General features: G+C 43.7%; 2 protein-coding genes across 7 annotated transcripts in view; one reads left to right on the top strand and one right to left on the bottom strand.

Moving 5' to 3' along the window:
* Nucleotides 1-1,720: 1,720 nt before the first annotated feature.
* On the bottom strand, nt 1,721-14,707 carry NOL8 (nucleolar protein 8). Of its 2 annotated transcripts, XM_027737107.2 has the most exons (17): nt 14,615-14,707; nt 14,248-14,429; nt 14,017-14,079; nt 13,636-13,714; nt 13,164-13,311; nt 12,164-12,232; nt 9,960-11,861; nt 9,571-9,687; nt 8,503-8,622; nt 8,089-8,173; nt 7,101-7,245; nt 6,711-6,794; nt 5,871-6,148; nt 4,874-5,000; nt 4,338-4,408; nt 3,241-3,323; nt 1,721-2,923 (listed from the first exon to the last, which is right to left on the bottom strand). In XM_027737107.2, exons 2-17 carry the CDS (start codon nt 14,384-14,386, stop codon nt 2,870-2,872), a joined length of 3,564 nt encoding a protein of 1,187 aa, XP_027592908.2. In that variant the 5' UTR covers nt 14,387-14,429; nt 14,615-14,707; the 3' UTR covers nt 1,721-2,869. The 2 variants fall into 2 exon arrangements, with proteins under 2 accessions (XP_027592908.2, XP_039234272.1); XM_039378338.1 differs by lacking the exon at nt 14,615-14,707 and having other exon boundaries at nt 7,101-7,242.
* Nucleotides 14,708-15,301: 594 nt separating this feature from the next.
* The window catches only part of LOC113995856 (centromere protein P), a 128,806-nt gene continuing 127,574 nt past the window's right edge, over nt 15,302-16,533 (top strand). For all 5 annotated transcript variants that reach the window (XM_027736620.2, XM_027736692.2, XM_027736543.2 and 2 more), the window contains exon 1: nt 15,302-15,455. The gene's annotated coding sequence lies outside the window, so the exon portion shown is untranslated. The remainder of the gene's footprint in view (nt 15,456-16,533) is intronic.

Raw genomic sequence — 16,533 nt, 5'->3', positions numbered from 1 at the left:
CACCTCCAGGTGCTCCTACACTAGTTCTGAGGCAGAAGTGAGATGAGTTTTCAACACAGGGCCAGAGCCCTGAGGCGTAGAGCCCCCTGACTCGCTGGTCAGCCCTGTGTGAGCCCGGTCTCTCTCTGCTGTCTCTTCCTGTTGTCTGGTTGAGGAACACCAAGGTCTCCTCCAGGTGCTCCTCCACTGGTACTGAGGCAGAAGTGAGACGAGTTTTCAACACAGGGCCAGAGCCCTGAGGCGTAGAGCCCCCTGACTCGCTGGTCAGCCCTGTGTGAGCCCGGTCTCTCTCTGCCGTCTCTTTCTATCGTCTGGTTGAGGAACACTGAGGTCTCCTCCAGGTGCTCCTACACTCTCTGTGCAAAAGAAGCGAGAGGCGTTTGCAAAAGAAGGGCTGTCCCTCCTCTTCCTTCTCCTCTCGTTGTCAGGTAACACTGACACTGGGCCTGAGCCCAGAGTCCCGTTTTGTGCCCTTGGCCTCACGGGTCACAGTGGCCACTGTGACATCAGCATCCTGCACCTGAAATACGGGCAGGGATGGCCCCAGCCCACCCCCCCCACTGTGAGGCAGCCCCTTGGTAACCGAGGTGGGTCCCGAGCCCTCGGTAAGCACAGAGCCGGGGCGGCTGCTGCTGCAGCAAGCGCAGGCTCAAATGCCAGGCCCTGGGGCAGCCACCGAGGACTCTTGGGCAGCCACTGTTGCACAAAAAGTGCTGTTCAGGCAGTGCCACTCCAGGGCTCCGGCCCTGGCCAAGGCAGATCTCTGCTCCTGCCCCTGGCCCAGGGAACACTGCCAGCACATCAGGGACGCTGATTCCCCAGCAGAGGTGCCTGAGGACTGCAGGAAAGCCGACATCACTGCAGTCTTCAAAAAGGGCAGCAAGATGGACCCAGGAAATGATGGGCCCATCAGTGTCACCTCCATCCCCAGAAAGGGGACAGAACAGCTCATGCTGCATGTCATCTCTAAGCCTGTGGAATAAAAGGAAGGGCAAATCATGCTTGACCAGTCTCCTAGCCTTCTCTGCTGGAGTGACTGGCTGGGTACATGAGGGGAGAGCAGTGCCTGTTGTCTGCCATGACTTCAGCAAGGCTTTTCACCCTGCCTCCCAGAACACCCTCCCAGGCAGCTCAGGAAGTGTGGCTTAGATGAGTGGACACTGAGGGGGTTGAGACCTGGCTGAATGGCAGAGCTCAGAGGGCTGTGAGCGCGGCGCTCAGTGCTGGGGCCAGCCTCGTTTGACCGGTTGCCCGGTGACCTGGCAGAAGGGACGGAGAGCACCCTCAGCATGTTTGCTGATGATATGGACTGGGAGGAGTGGCTGAGGCACCACAAGGCTCTGCTGCCATCCAGCAAGTCCTGCGGAGGCTCAAGCGTTGGGTGCAGAGGCACCTAATCATGCTGCACAAAGGCAACCATTGGGTCCTGCACCTGGGAAGGAGTAACCCCGTGCTCCAGAACTGGTGTATTCAGCTGCTTTCCTGCTCCCTCAGGGGTCCATGGCAGCACAGACAGGCAGTTACAGCAAACTCCCTGGTGACCTAAGAACTTCTTGCACTTCTGGAAACAGAATCCATTTTCAAACACGCAACTGGAGAGGCCAATGGTACTCTATTTGAACAATAATATAAAGAATAATTTGCTTACTGTCTAACAAGATTACAACTTAGAAATTAAGAAACTTCAGGTGGAACTGTGGAAAAGGAAAAGAAACAGCTTTTTATTAACAAAATCTAAATAAACAACAAATGGTGCAATCAAAAACTTTCAGAACAAACACAAAAAAAGTCCCACTTCCCCAGGTGTGGTGGGAGAAACCTGTGGCAACCCAGGGAGGGGGGAGAGAAGGCAGGACTGTCCTGGCAGTTCAACAGCTGCTCACAGCCAGCAAAGAAGAAGTCCCTTTTTCCCCACAGACAGTCTTGAAAGCAGAATGCCTCGCTCTGAGATGGGTCGGTCTCTCTCTCTCTCTCAGTCGTTCTCTGCAAGGTGTCCCATGGGGAGAAAAACTTCCCCTCAGGAAAAGGGAAAGAAGTGGCCAAAGACCGGGCTCCCACTCTGTCCGGTCCCGGACCAAACCCAAGAGCCCCCTAACAAAGGACTCCCCCAGCTCTCCCTGTAGTCACAAACTTCCCCAGGAGATCTCCCTCTCTCCCCGCCCCTGCATGTGCGGCCCCGCTGTGCCCCCACCCCGTCCCCAACTCCCCCCAGCCCGGAAGAAACAGATGGGGGGGGTGGGGTGGGACCCTAGGGAAGAAAAACCTATGTCAAACCTATGACAACCACCACCTTAAACTCAATGCTGTTAGGACAGTATTATTAATATTATATTTAAACACATATATTTAGTATCTCTTAAAATACAAATTATCCATTTCATAAGTCTGCCCTGTTATATTTGTCTTTTCATTAACTTCTGGGACATTTCACCCTGCAAATAACACATTCTGAATATTTGTAAATATGACCTCTATTATATTTAGGCAGAATACAAGTTCTATAGTCTTATAGACACAGAGCTATCTGCTCTTTCTCAGCCCTGTTCAGCACTGGGGCCAGAGGACACAGCAGAATGTCTTTGTTACATGATCTAATTATCAAAAATCCTAGAAAGCAGCAAGTCACATTTAAACCCTATGTATATTTATATATATATATATGTACACACACATACAAATCCCCAGACCTCGGTACAAACATTGAACTGACAGAATAAACATGTTCCTATGTAGAAACAAAGTCTGAGTAGTTTTTGCCAAAATTATTATTTCCCACTAGATTTCGGAAAGTATTTTGAAAGTAACATTGCTTTGCAACTTCTTCAGAGATGAAACATGAAACATTTCTGATCAGTAAGGTAAAAAATATTTATTGTTTTGCTTTCACTTTTCTTTTTGCATCCTTGTGCTTCTTCCGGCATTCCTGAAAATATTTAAAATATAATATTATGAATAAAATAATAATGAATAATACAAGTCTCTGAATTCACCTATTTGTCTCAAACACTTTTTTAACATACAGTTAAGTAACTGGTCCTGTACAAGGCAGAGATTCAGTAATTTGCCTGACTGGACATCCTAACATGGTGTTATACTCACTTTTATACTAAAAAAGTTTAGTTCCTTGGTAATTACAAAATTTCAAGCCTTTCTAGAGGTCCTGAATTATGTTTTCATGCAAATAAGCAGCCGTGTTCCCTCCTCATGCTCAGCTTTCAGCCACAGCTGTTAAATACTCACCTCAAGCAACAATCTACGTCTGTCTTCCCAACCATCTTTTTCTTCACTGAGATCTACTGATCTACAAAATAACTTGGGGCCCTCTGCACAAAAAAGAACAAATTAATATGGTTAAACACTTCTGACTATGCTGCTGTGTGTAAAACTCGTGAGCAACACAGCAGTAAAGTCAGAAGGTCTATTCTTCATATTCTTCATATCATTCATAATCTCTTGCCCCTCACAACATGGTTGGCTCCCACAAGATGTTCTGAATGTCTGCTTTGTGTACTAAGAAAAATAAAAGGCAGCAGCAGTTTTCCTTAATATGCCAAAATATAAATGGCACTGAAATAGCATCCGTTTCAGTAAAAGCTCAGCACCATTATCCCACATCTCCCAAGAAAATTCATGCCTGAGATTTCACTTTTAACAGGGCCTATAAATCAGACAGGCTGGAAGATTGCAGTGCAGTAACTGTACTAACACAGCAACAGATTTAATGATAGTTACCTAATATGTCTCAAGAAACAAACATTATTTGAGGCTGTCCTGATAATTTAGTGCATAAAACATCACAAGCAGTTGTTTTTGTGGTCCATGAAATTTTTTGGGGGTGTGGTGTTTGGTTTGGTTTTAAATAAAGAACTCACTATATTCATACAAAAAAACCCCCAGATTAATTAGGATTGAGAACCACATGGGCATATGTGGCTAATAAGAATATTCAGCATTTCTAACAGTAACACCAGAAAGACAAGAGAAAGTTAAAGATCATATATATGCCTGAAAGAGTCCAAAATGTCCAGATAACTTGTCAAGTGATTTTTTTTTTTTTTTTGGTAAGGCCTGAAAGACCAGCCACATATTAGGCAATTATCTGAAAAAAAGGAAAGCAAGACAGATATTCAGCATTTATTTTACCAGAACTTTCTCATGGGATTCTACCACAATTCAGACCACAAGTGACGACAGAAATTGGCAATTTAATTTTTTTTTCCTTAAACCTCTCATCTGTGTTACAAAACAAATAACTAGGCAGTATTTTTTCCTCACTGAATTTCAGTAAGAGTTAAAAGAAAAAAAAAAGGAGTGAAAGTGAATAAGTTCTGTTGTACCTCTCAGTCGTTCATCATCTTTGGAGAAGAAGAAAAATCTTGTACTTTCTCTGTGTGGTAAAGAAATAAACCTGGACAAACACAGGGGAATTTTACCATCACAAAAGTTACCATCAAATTCTACTACACAAGTTAAAGCTTCAGAGAAAGAATCCAAGAACATTACTGCACAGTAACCAAATATGGCTCTCTATAAAAAAAAAAAAACAAAACCAAACCATTTTTTAAAAGAAAACTTAGAGTTTTAGCAAACCAAAATTGGTTTGGGTCAAACCAAAATTACCCAGTTAATTTCTCAGGTGTTCAACCAGAAACTCAGCTTTTGTGTTTTTATGCTCAGCGTGACATCAAAGGGGCTGGTGGGATTTTTGACTATCACACTCTGTGCAGCAAGGAATGGTTTTCCAAGACAACTTCCACTGCTCAGAGGTGTGACACAAAGATCTCAGTTTCCCATGACCTGGGTGCTGCTATCAATATTCTCACAGCATCAGAGTACTACAACCAAGTAGACAACAAATACAACTATAACTTGCATTTCTTGGTCCTTTTCCACTTCTGATGCCTCTGGCTCATCATCACCCTCAGAACTGCTGTCTTGGAAACGTGGATCTTCTTGCCATGTGACTTTTACAGGTTTTATTGTTTCAAGTATGTAGGGCTCTGCAATAATAGTACAATTAAAAAAAAAAAAAGCAGATTATTCTTCTACTTGCCAGTAAAAAAATCCTACTTCCAAGTGACATACTTACACTGGAAAAGGCAGGTTTAAGAAGGAGAGAAACCTCCCCTCCCAGGTTTTCTGAACTACATCTCTGCTCAGGTATTTTCCACTTTGTTCTAGGGACCTCTTATGTATTCTGAAACCTTTTTACTGCATTCAGAAGACACTGAAGTCAGCAGAAATGTGGGGACCTTGGGGTTTTTTGTGTGTTTTTTTCTTTTAATATTTCAGTTAACTTCACATGGTTTAATTTATTTCCTGCCTCACTAACTGACTTGATTTAGCATTTTTTAATCTTGATTGCATAACAATTTTATCTTAGTTTAGGACACCCCAATAATCATGTGTCACTCAGTTTCAATTTTCTAAAGGTACAACAGTAAAATTAGGTAAACAATAAAGTGTTCTGGAGTGTTCTTGGGGTCAACTCTTAAGATTTTCTTTTGCTCATACTACTACATTAACACACATTTTATTTAAAATCTCGTTGGGTTACATGGAACTTTATTTGACTTGTAGATCACCTTTTCCCCCTGTTTCAGAACTTTAGTGGATGGCAACAAGCTTTTCCATGACTGTTCAAAAAACCAATTAAACAACTGTTCTTTCTCCAAACATCCCTCTCAGGGCTGGAAGCTAAACGTGCACCTTGGCAAGTGTAAGTGAAGATCACACTGATTCTGCCTCATTACTGACTTTGGCCTCTGAAAATCCCCTGGATTCAGAATTTCTATGCACCACATTCCTCTGCAGTGCCTGACACAACTGACCCACTACAAAAGGCTCTGTTGGGCGTGTTCTGCTCTCACCTTCTTTTACACCCGACTTCTCCGTGTCTCCAAAGAAGGAAAACTTGAAGCCACTCGGCTCCTGAGCTGCATCATTCCCAGATGTAGGTCCCAAATGGTCAGGTGAGGCAGAGCCCTCTGCATCCTCCTTGTCCCAGGGTATTTCCTCCTTTTTTTCTGATTTGTTCTTCGAGGATCCAAACAAGTCTTTTAGATCAGCAGCAATGTCATAATAGATTTTCTCAGATACTTGAGGCGGTTTCTCACTCTCCTCCTTCTTCTTCTTCCCTTTAACTTTACTGAAATGAGATTGTTCAAGGGTAGGAACATAACACATCTGTTTTTAAAAGAAAACAGAGCCCTCAACGTTTTCCTAAACTTCTCCAAGCACACTGATGAGTTCACTTTTAAGGGTAAGCAGAGGGGGGGAAACATCTGAGGTTTGATTCTAAAGGCAGGAACAAGCCTCCTTTTTAATGATCCACATCCTTAAGTGACTTTTCACTTAGTATGTGATACTAAATGATGATATTTAGAACAGATTTCTTTTCTGGCAAGAGAAATGTTAAGAGCTAATATGCTCTTCTCACAGATTTGCAAATCTTCAAGTCCATGACTTGACCTTTCTCACCTTCAGTGAGGACAGGAAATGGCACACAGAGAGTAGATGGACTAGCAAGAAAAGACATTACAGGCTGGTTTTAGTGCTCACAATTCCTACTGTATGTTCATTTTAGCAATCACAGAGAGGACTAAAGAAAAAACAGAGTAGTGTGCATGGTTTCAAACTCAGTCTGCTGCTAAAACCATCTCTCCACAGGAAGAAACATCACAACTATAGCTACCAAGCTGCAATATTACCTCTCCTTTTCTGCAGCACTTGGCTTCCTTTCAAAAACTGCATGGTCCTCTCTTGTGGGATCATAACGAAGGGCATTAATATCTCTGTGAAAATAGGAAGGAAAAGCCATGAGACCTTCTGAAGGCCCAACTGAAAGCCACCCCAAACCTTCGCAGTAGGATCCAAATTCACATCGAGTTCTTTACCAAAAAACCTCCAAAATGTAACTGGCATTTAGAAAATACCTGCTAAGCAGTCAGTGGCTGAGAAAGTGCATTAAATACTGACTTCAAATACAGACAAGGAAGGAATTACTTTTCTCAGCCAATTAGGCAGAAATTTTAGTTAGGGAACAGTGGCCAAAATTAAGCCTCCCTAAAACTCCTTTGCTGATGGTGGATGAGCCATACTTGAATTTCTTGGCACTTGTGGCTGTTTTATTTGGCTTAGGCTGTTCCAGGTTGATGTTCAAGAGGCTTCCCAGTATTTGCAGATTTTTCTTTTTCTCTGCAGCAAGCTCCTCTTCCTCATCTGCCTTCAAGCTCTTTGCCTCTGCTAAGAGAACAATAAATACATTATATTTTCCCTGCTAAGCCTGTAATATTTGATGCATAATATCACTACAGGACTAGAAGAGCTCACATCCATCAAAACACATCACTTTGTTCATCTTAAAGCTACTTAGAGGCCTTGTCCCTTGCACTGTAGAAAATCTTTGATTACAACAGTCATGGGTATCTATTTCATGTGAAAGTCAGATCAGTTATTTAACTTGTTCCCTGCTTATACCTCATAACTGTGCAACTACTCTGCCACTGACTGATGCTCTAGAGAAGATCACATTAAAGCAATGAAGGGAGTAGCAGAACCAGGCAAAAATTTAAGTTTCAGAAAGAAATTGTGAATCTTGAAAACTGGGTTAAAATTTTCCTTTTTTGGGGGCAGGGGGATATTTAATTTTTTTTCCCCTTTATCAGCGTTTCTGCTTTCTGCTGTTAAATTAAAAAATAAACCTTTCTAAGGCTGCCAAATCTGCCATGGACTGCAGGATGGCTACAAAACAGTTTAAATGAATGCAATGGTCAAAAAGGTGATTTTACTAAGTCACCACTTACCCTGTTTTTCCACGTGGATAAACACAATCTGTATAATGCCGCACTAAAAGCTCTTTTCAAAAGTTGATTTATCAGCCACATACCCCTCAGCTGTCACAAATACTTTTGCAACACAGTCCTTTAAAAGACCCAGCCACCAGCATTTACTGTGCACAGTCGCAGCAGAGTTGGGGTGTGGTCTTTAAAGAATCACCAAAGAAGCAAAAGTACTCCAGGAGCTGCTTCAAAAATTGAAGCTCCATGGCACGGTTCCGTTCCCCCAAGGAACTATGGCCAGGTTTACCTTCCTCCTCACTGTCACTCTCCAGGAACCGAGCGTCCATGCGGAACCTTTCGTCGGTGCCAAACCGGGACTGCAGCTTCAGGAGCTAAACAAGAGAAACAGATGCTCTCAAGCACTGGAGCAGGAAATCAGCAACATTCTATAACCTTTTTTTTTTTTTTTACTATAATTAATGGCAACATACTAACAACCTTTAGCTCTTGAGGCCTTTTCCAGAAATTTCTTTGCATACAAAGACGGCACCACACGTTATTTCCTCCCTGGCTGCTCTTTCCCCTATTTAAGGGAACTCTATTTTAAGTTCATAACAATCATATTCAGCAGAAATACAAGCCTACAAGTTATGTTCTTCTGAAGTGGCCTTACAGAGACTTAGAAGAAGGAGAACTCAGTTCCAGCAATGGGTTCACTCACTTTTTCCCCAGCCTTGCCTTCAAACTGGGGCTTAATTTTGAATCGCTCATCGTCCGTGTCGTCCTGCTCGTCCTCACTGCTGTCAAACAGTCTGCCTGAAGCTTTGGGAGCAGATTTATCCTTTGTTAAACAAAAAGAAAAAAAAAAAAAAACAGAAAATGAGCTGTTCACGTAGGTCTGAGGGTATAAATCAGTACCAACTTTGTTTGTGTGCTTTCCAGTTTACCTGAAAAAGTGGATTTCCTGCACAACCAACTCACTGATCCACGTGCTTATCCTGCATACACACCTTGTGAATTCTGGTTTATAATCATGACTGTGAAGTTTTACCACAGGCAGAATTCCCATCTAAAGGGTAACTCAGGTTTTACAATGTGAGATAGTTAAGTATAAAAATCTCCCTGATTATGTCAAGGGAGATCAATTTAAAAATATCAATGGCTAATTAAATCATGAGAATGGCCCCAATCTTACTACCTTTATGAGGAAAAAACCCAACAAAAGCAAACCCAGTGGTTTAAAGCTTTAGCAGAGATGTGACTAAAAAATGTGATATACAAGAAGTTCTATTCCAGAAAAAAAAAAGTATTTAATTGTACTGAAACCATGGCAGTCAAACCCTGAAGAATCTGCTATATCAGAGTAAAGAAGCAGCAGCACACAGCTTCTTTGGAGCTCAACATCACTTTAAAAACAAGATACTGCATCAGATTGTTTGTCCAGTGCTGGAAAGAGCAGAGTAGTTCCACTCTGCTCAAGCCAAAACTCTTCACAGCTTCCTTTGACTAAAAGCAGAGGAATTTCAAAACTAATTACACAAACATTCTTTTTCTTCTAAAGTTAGAATATCTTTTATACAAATCTCAATCTCCTTACAAATTCTCCAAGCTCTCAAGCTTTATCAGATAGACAGTTAACTTCTTTCAAACCTGTCTGATGTTACAAAAAGAGGAATCATTCATGTTAATTCAAAACTTACCTACTTTTTTCTGACACTTCACTATGATAAAATACAGTCTTCAGAATAAAAGGCATAGTCATACAGGTCTTTTTCCCAATAACACTTACTTCTCCATGCATATTTCCCAAACTTCCATCTTTTTTCAACGTCTCACCCACTTCAGCCTCATTTTCCACATCTGAATCGAACACGATGTGTTTGTGCTTCCCTGCTGCCTGGCTATCCTAGGAAAGGGTGAAATGGCAAGTCAAACATAGCAAATACTTGCTGCAGTCATACAGAAGTATCTAAAAGGCATTTCCATGACATCTGCTATTCCTCTTGCCACTCTACAGGCGTTCCAGGGATTAGGCACGCACCGCTTTGTGTACGCTCCAAACTGGCAGTGCATCAGAAAATCTAGAACGCCATTTTTTAAAAATCTTAATCCACACATCTTATTTACCCTTTCCCTTGTACTGTGGACTATTCAGATAGAGGTTCTGGGTGCAATTACCAGATTTGAAAGAGCTCCTTGAATGAGTTTCTTCTGCAGTTCTCTCTCCCTGTGCCTCTCCTCCAGAGCCGCCAGCCTCCTCTGGTTGTCCTGCACCTGTTTATCTCTTGTAGGTCCCTTTGAGGCAGCAGCATGAAGACAAAGCTCCTTATCTTCCAGAAGGCTTGCCTTCCCATTCTCACATGCATTAGCTTCACATTCTGCATTTTTATTGCTTGCACTCCTCTTTGATTTTTTGGAGAGCAGTTTTGGGCTCTTCTGCTGCCGTTTCCCGTGTTTGTGGGCCCCTGCAGCGTTACTGTCCCCGTCACTGCTCCCGCTGTCACTGCCAGCAGGGCTGGCACAGGCAGCTCCGTGCTCTGAACTCTGGGCTTGTAGAGAATTCCCATCCTTGTTCTTCCCTTGTAAACGTGGCCTGGGAACGGGCTGATGTCTCTGCTCTGCCAAGGAGGCAGCACCTGACAGTGCCTCGTGCTGCTCACAAGGCACGTTTTGTGTCCCTTTACTGCTGACTTCAAGTGAACAGAATGGAAGGTTCCTGGGCTGTCTTTTAGATGACTCCTTCCCAGAATGAGACGCACAAGCTTCCAGTCCTAAACTTCCTACAGACCCCTTCTTTAACCCAGTGCTGTCCTTGGTTGCCTCTTTTACACCAAGGGACCCCAGTCCCCTGAAGGGCCGATACTTCAAACTTGAATTATTTTGTCCCTTGGAGCTTTCCTCCTTCTCCTCCCCTGCTAAAATATCAGCCAGCACATCTTCAGGACAGATGCTATTTTTTTTAACTGCAGGGTGAAAATTAGAAAGTTTAGGTTTATTTACATTACCCTTAGGATTTTCTTCAGCACTGGACAGACCAGAACTCTGTGCACCATCTGGTTCCTCTGCAGGTGTCCCAGTGCTTTTGGCAGCCAGTGCTTTTAAGTCATCTAAGGAAAGGTCTAAGCGGTAACAGTTTTGCATCATGGACTCATAATCAGAGCTGGTTTCAGACTCCCCTTGCTCAGACTCTGAGTAAGAGCTCTCACTATCACTTGTCTCTGCTGAACTCTGTGAGGCAGCAATTTGGGATTTTTTAGTTTTCCCCTTTCTTTCAACGTGTTCTTCTTTTACATTTCGAGTTTTCAGCGAGGAGTCATTTGCCAAACCGCTTTTTTTGGTAGTTAATATTTCTTTATTTTTCACCTCCACCTGTTTAGAATCTTCTAAACTTGTAGTTTTGCTGCTGTTTGGATCTGGAGTTTTACTTTCAGCAATAATTTCATCCGTATCTGCTGAATCATAACCATTATCATGTTCCATGGTCTCTTTGTAACTTCCTTTGATAGGTTTCTTCGTGGCATCTGGATTGCATAAGGACCAGTGACTATTGTATTTTAATTCAAAATCATCCCCAACAACTTCCAGGGGGTCACCTTCACTCCCAACATTCCTCGCGTGCTGTTTTTCCTTCTCTTTCTTCACCATTGCTCTGATCTCCTCTTCAGAATCAACCTCACTGTCAGAACCACTCTGAGCTGCCACTCCATTAACATTGCTCTGATGTGCCAATAAACCTCTCCCTGGTGTTTCACCCTCGAGACTCCTCGCTGGAGGCAATTTAGACTTGTCACTGGCTCTGGGTTTTGCTCCTTGACCGAGCTGTGCTGAGCTGGGGTGGTTTGGATGGGCCTGGCCCCCAGAGGACAGAACTGCTGCTCCGTTCAGGGCCTCGCTGCCCAGTTGCCTCAGTTTTTTCGGGGGCTTCTTCATCCCAGAGAACTCTGCTGGTCGCTTCCTGCTGGCACTGGCATCTCCCCCTTCCAAGTGCCAGGTGAGCTCGGACACAGGAGCTGCCTGTGCCAGGTCTGGCTCCAGCTTCCTCAGGTTATGGCAATACTTGGAGGGGTCATATTTCACAATGTTGGTCTGAGTTAAGGAAGTAAAACAACAGGATTCCTCCAGCAAGCAGAGTCTTTATGGACAGGCTGAATTCGGTGGGAAAGGACAACAAGGAGTCTTTGTTGCCTGATGCCTTTAAGCCACTGACTTGCAGTGAAAGAAACTCAGCCAAACCACACCAATTACTGCCAGATTTATTTGGGGGATTCAGTAAATGAAGTCTGACACAGCAGTCAAAATTAAGACTGTTCAGCAACTCTTTCTCCACGTGACAAAATGAGGAAGGGAACTGTGCCTGTGCCCAAACAATAGGAAAAGGATATTTTGTTTTTTTGCTGATTCCTCAGGTGCAGGACAGGCAAGACTCTGCCGAATTTACCAACAACCCACTTCTAAAAGAAAAGAAAAATAATCAGTGTTAAACAAAAAAAGAGTGGAAGTGACCCTGTAATAGAATAGGATGTTTATTCTTGGGTAACAAAACCACTAATATAGAACCATCTGTGACCAATTCTGTTTACTTTGTTAAGTGAGATATTGATTGTACTGTGCACCTTAGCCAGCTTCCTTCTCAAAAAGAAAACAAACCAAAACCAACCAAAAACCCAAATTTCTACAACCTGCAAATAAAGAGTGATAATAAAGAAGTAACTTTCTTTACTTTACAACTACTATTTCTAATATGTGGCTCCTGGATTATGAATTAACAGTGAAGGAATTACGAATTAACAGACAGAATCACTATTATTTTGCTCTCTTCCCCTTTACCACCAAAACCAAAAATCCCTCCAAAACCATTCTGTGCTTAGCAAATAATTTTGGAAGCTTTGTAGTAAATATAATTCTTCTTGCCTTAATTTGCACGTTCAGTGATTTTATTCTTACTCTTGCAAGCTTGTGCAGACCCTGACCCTGAATGTGTTGAGGCACAGAGAGCAGTTCCTGACAGCCCAGCCACCAAAATAATTAAATGCTGTATAAAAATAAATCACATATTCTCTTTACAAGCTTCTAAGGGTGACATGAATGTATATTATACTATATACTTATGTAAATTCCCAACATACATGAGGAACAAAACACTTCCTAATTTAACATGATGAGAAAGGACAGTGGGATCAGGATTATGTCATTACAAAGAAGGACAGGAGCCTTCTCCTTGTCTCCACATAAGGTATTTCTTCAGCCTATTTTTCCCAGCTTGGACTGTCACCCTTAATAATTAAGATTCTTCAGACAAGGCATAGAGATTTGGCATAAATTTAGATGCACTGAGCTTGCTTTCTGCTGGTTCAACTCCCTCACCCATCTACCCCACCATACCTTGTGCTCTGGCACCTCTGTACCTGGTACTGCTTTCATGTGGAAGTCCACAACTCCAATCTTTTTCAGTGATTCCAACAGACAGGTTTGGTTATTTCTCTGTGGCTTTTCTCTCTGCAGCTTTGCTTCCTCCCTCTCCGTGGCAAGCCTGCACCAAAAAGTACATCCTGCCTGAAAAGCAGTGCTGTGCCAAAGCCCATGTGCTAAATTAGAGCTGGCAGGGACCCCCTCCCGTGGAACAGCAACCACTCACTGCTCAAGGACTTAACATCCTGACATTCCCTTCAAGGGAATAAGGATCTAAATCATGTTGCAGCATCAAATGTGCATCAACACTCCAACAGTGCCTATCAAAACTGTAAAGGACAGGAGTGTAGAAGATGAAATAATATATAATGTTATTATCATAATTTAAACAGATAAACAGAAAAAGACTGAGCAACAATATATGTTTTTAAAGCCTGATTTTTACCTGTGCAAAAAGCTTTCTTTGGCCAACTCAATTTGCAGTGTCCCCCCTTTCCATTTTGTTTTATTTAGAATTGACATGCCTGCAAAACAAAGAGATGGGAAATGAGTATTTTCTACATTAAAAAAGCACAGCCCAGACTTCACTGCACCTCCTTCTATGCCAGGCTGAGGTTTCTTCAGCACCTTACACCTCACTGCTCACTTGGTTAAAGCCTGTATCTGAAAGGTACCCCTAAAACTGCTCCTTTAAGTAGAATTAATAAAACAGATTGAAACAAGCTCTGCCTCGACCACCCCCCGATGTGACGACATTCCATGCACTATCAGCAATGCAACTTGGCTCAAAAACATAAATAAGTGAAAAATAAAAAGATGTGCTTACACTTCCTAAGATCTGCATCCGAAATGCTGACAGTGATGTAAGCAAAAGTCTTCATAGGGTTCCCTGATCAATAAGAAACATCCAGTTAATTTCCACATCATTTCAGTGTTTCCTTTAAAACTGAAAATGAAGCTATTTCCTGAAAATTAAAGTGTCTCTGGAGCAAACATTCCATTTCACACTTCAAAGTGAAAAGCAATGAACTTAGAAAGGATGAAGTAAAACCATTACCCTCATCATCTTTTCTGGTAATAATCTCTGCATCCGAAACACGCCCAAATTTGCCAAATCTTTCTTCCAGTTCAGCCTTGGAAACCGTGTGGCCAAGCCCCCCAACATACAAACGTTTGGAAACCTGCTCCTTGTCCATGCCGAGAAATCAAAGTATCCCGCCGGGAACACACACTGCTTCCCTGCAGGGAGACAACAGCTCAGTGACAGCGGCACCGCGGGGTTAACGCGAATGGGATGAAAAATTATGGACAAATCATCCCCCCCGAAAGCCATGAGGAACCTCACGGCAACGGCGCTCCCTGCTTTGCTCTGCAAACCCTGTGCTGCTGCACTCACCAGGATTTAGGGTTATTGCTTTACAAACCTTTAACCACATCACTGGGTGCGCGATAATAAAGTGTAACCGGTTCTCTACGATATAACCCAAGGGTTCTCTATGAGGGTGAGGCGAGACCCACAGACCCGACCATCCTCACAGGAGATGCCGATGGACCCCCGGCTGAGGGATCCCCCGCCCGAGGGGTCCCGGTCCCGGCCCCGCCGCCCCCGCGGCTCCCCCTGCGCTCCCTCACCGCTGCCATGTGCGCTCCTCGCGGCGCCACTCAATTTACCTTCCCTCCAGCGCCCCTCACGCGGGAAAAAAGGGTTCCGCTTCCCCGGGCAGCCGCATTCTGACAAGCTTCATGTTTCCGGCCGGTCAAGTTATGGTGGGGACACATGGGCTGGGCCCTCTGACTGCGGACACTTTGGGCGTAACCAACCGGGAGGAAAAGCCAGGGGCGTTTTCCGCAAATACGCGAGCGGAAATTAACCTAAACAAGCGAACAGCTCTCAAAGTAACGTTTTTGCCTTTTGTCTCTAATACGGGACTCTGAAACTGTGCCTCCAGCGGCTCCGTCGTTTCAGAAGGAGCGGGGAGGAAGGCGCGGCCGGTGCCCCCCCCCCCCGCTCAGGGTGGAGCTGTGGTAGCGCCCGGGCGCGCCGTTCGAAAGGCGCGGGCAGCGCGCGCCGGGTCCGGGTGGTGCTCGCGCCCCCTCAGAGCTGAGTCCGGGGGCTCCGCTCCTCCCTCACAACCGGGGCCGGGTCCGAGGGCTCCGCTCCTCCCTCACAGCCGGGTCTGAGTCCGAGTTGGAGTCCGAGTCCGGGTCCTCCTTTCTCCGCTCCCTGAGCGCCGGGTCCTGCCGACCTCTCTCAGAGCCGGGCAGGTACGTAGCAATGTGGAATATGTACTGTCAATGCACAAGCATGCATAAATATACACGTTTATGCGGTATATCCACACGTGTGATAAACGTGCGCGTGCTTAGGGTGAGGAGAGGTGTTTGCCTGTTTGTAGAAGTTTGTATTTACTTAAAAATAATTAATTAATGGGTATTTGTTTTCTGGAGTTAAAGCTCTTTGCGGTCAGAACTAGTGTTTGAGTCTTCTGCAGTCTGGCGAAAGCCTTTGGTTCAAGTAGCTGTAAGCAGTTTGTGTGTCCTGTTATTGCTGTTAAAAGAGGGGCCAGCAAACCTGGGGTAAAGTTCTGGCTGCTGAAATATTTTTCTTTTTTCCCCACCGTGCTCTTTATTATGACCGTAACTTTCCTCACTGTATCCAGTTAAAAAAAAAAAATCCCCCCAAACTAATAGGGTGCGTTAAAAGTTGAGAACTTCTATTTCTTGCATGTTGGCATTTAATGCATCAAATTGCTTCAAAATGTCAGGGTCAGTCATGATTAGGTACAATCTTGGCGATTCTTTAATTGCATGTTCTTTATTTACTCACTGAGTTTCAAGTGCAAAACATGTTTTAATGTTATTTTCTTATAAGTCTTATTCAGATGCTGTTTCTTACGAAATAAACCAACAAAGTCCTATTCCCCCCTCATCCCTTTTTATTGAACAATGTTGGTGTGGATCTTGCAGGTACAACAGGGATGGTTTAAAAACACATGAAGTCAACTTATGGTTTTTTTCTGGTTGAAAATATTAATAAATCGGTGTCGAGCTGCATAATATCCTCTACAGCCCTCTGAACGTGTCAGGTTATTATTATTTTCCCTGAACACTGAGGTTTATTTATTTTGAATTATTTGTGAAACGTGGTTGCAGTTTGTGCCTCTTTCCTGGTGTTTAACCAAAAGGCAGATCAGGCTGCTGTGTCAGGGACAGCTGTGCCTCATCTCACCAGCTGAGTGTTGGGTGAATTGGTCACAGCTGGGTCCTGTTTTTATACCTGATTAGGACTGGGTTTTACCTGTAGAGCAGTTTGTTGTTCTATCACAGCAAATTTAAACCAGCT

Source organism: Pipra filicauda, unplaced genomic scaffold (assembly GCF_003945595.2).
Source record: "Pipra filicauda isolate LSUMZ 115617 unplaced genomic scaffold, ASM394559v2 scaffold102_size2360937_pilon, whole genome shotgun sequence".
Classification (NCBI taxonomy): domain Eukaryota; kingdom Metazoa; phylum Chordata; class Aves; order Passeriformes; family Pipridae; genus Pipra; species Pipra filicauda.
The sequence above is the reverse complement of the archived record's forward strand: the minus strand, read 5'-3'. Positions and strand labels throughout refer to the sequence as shown.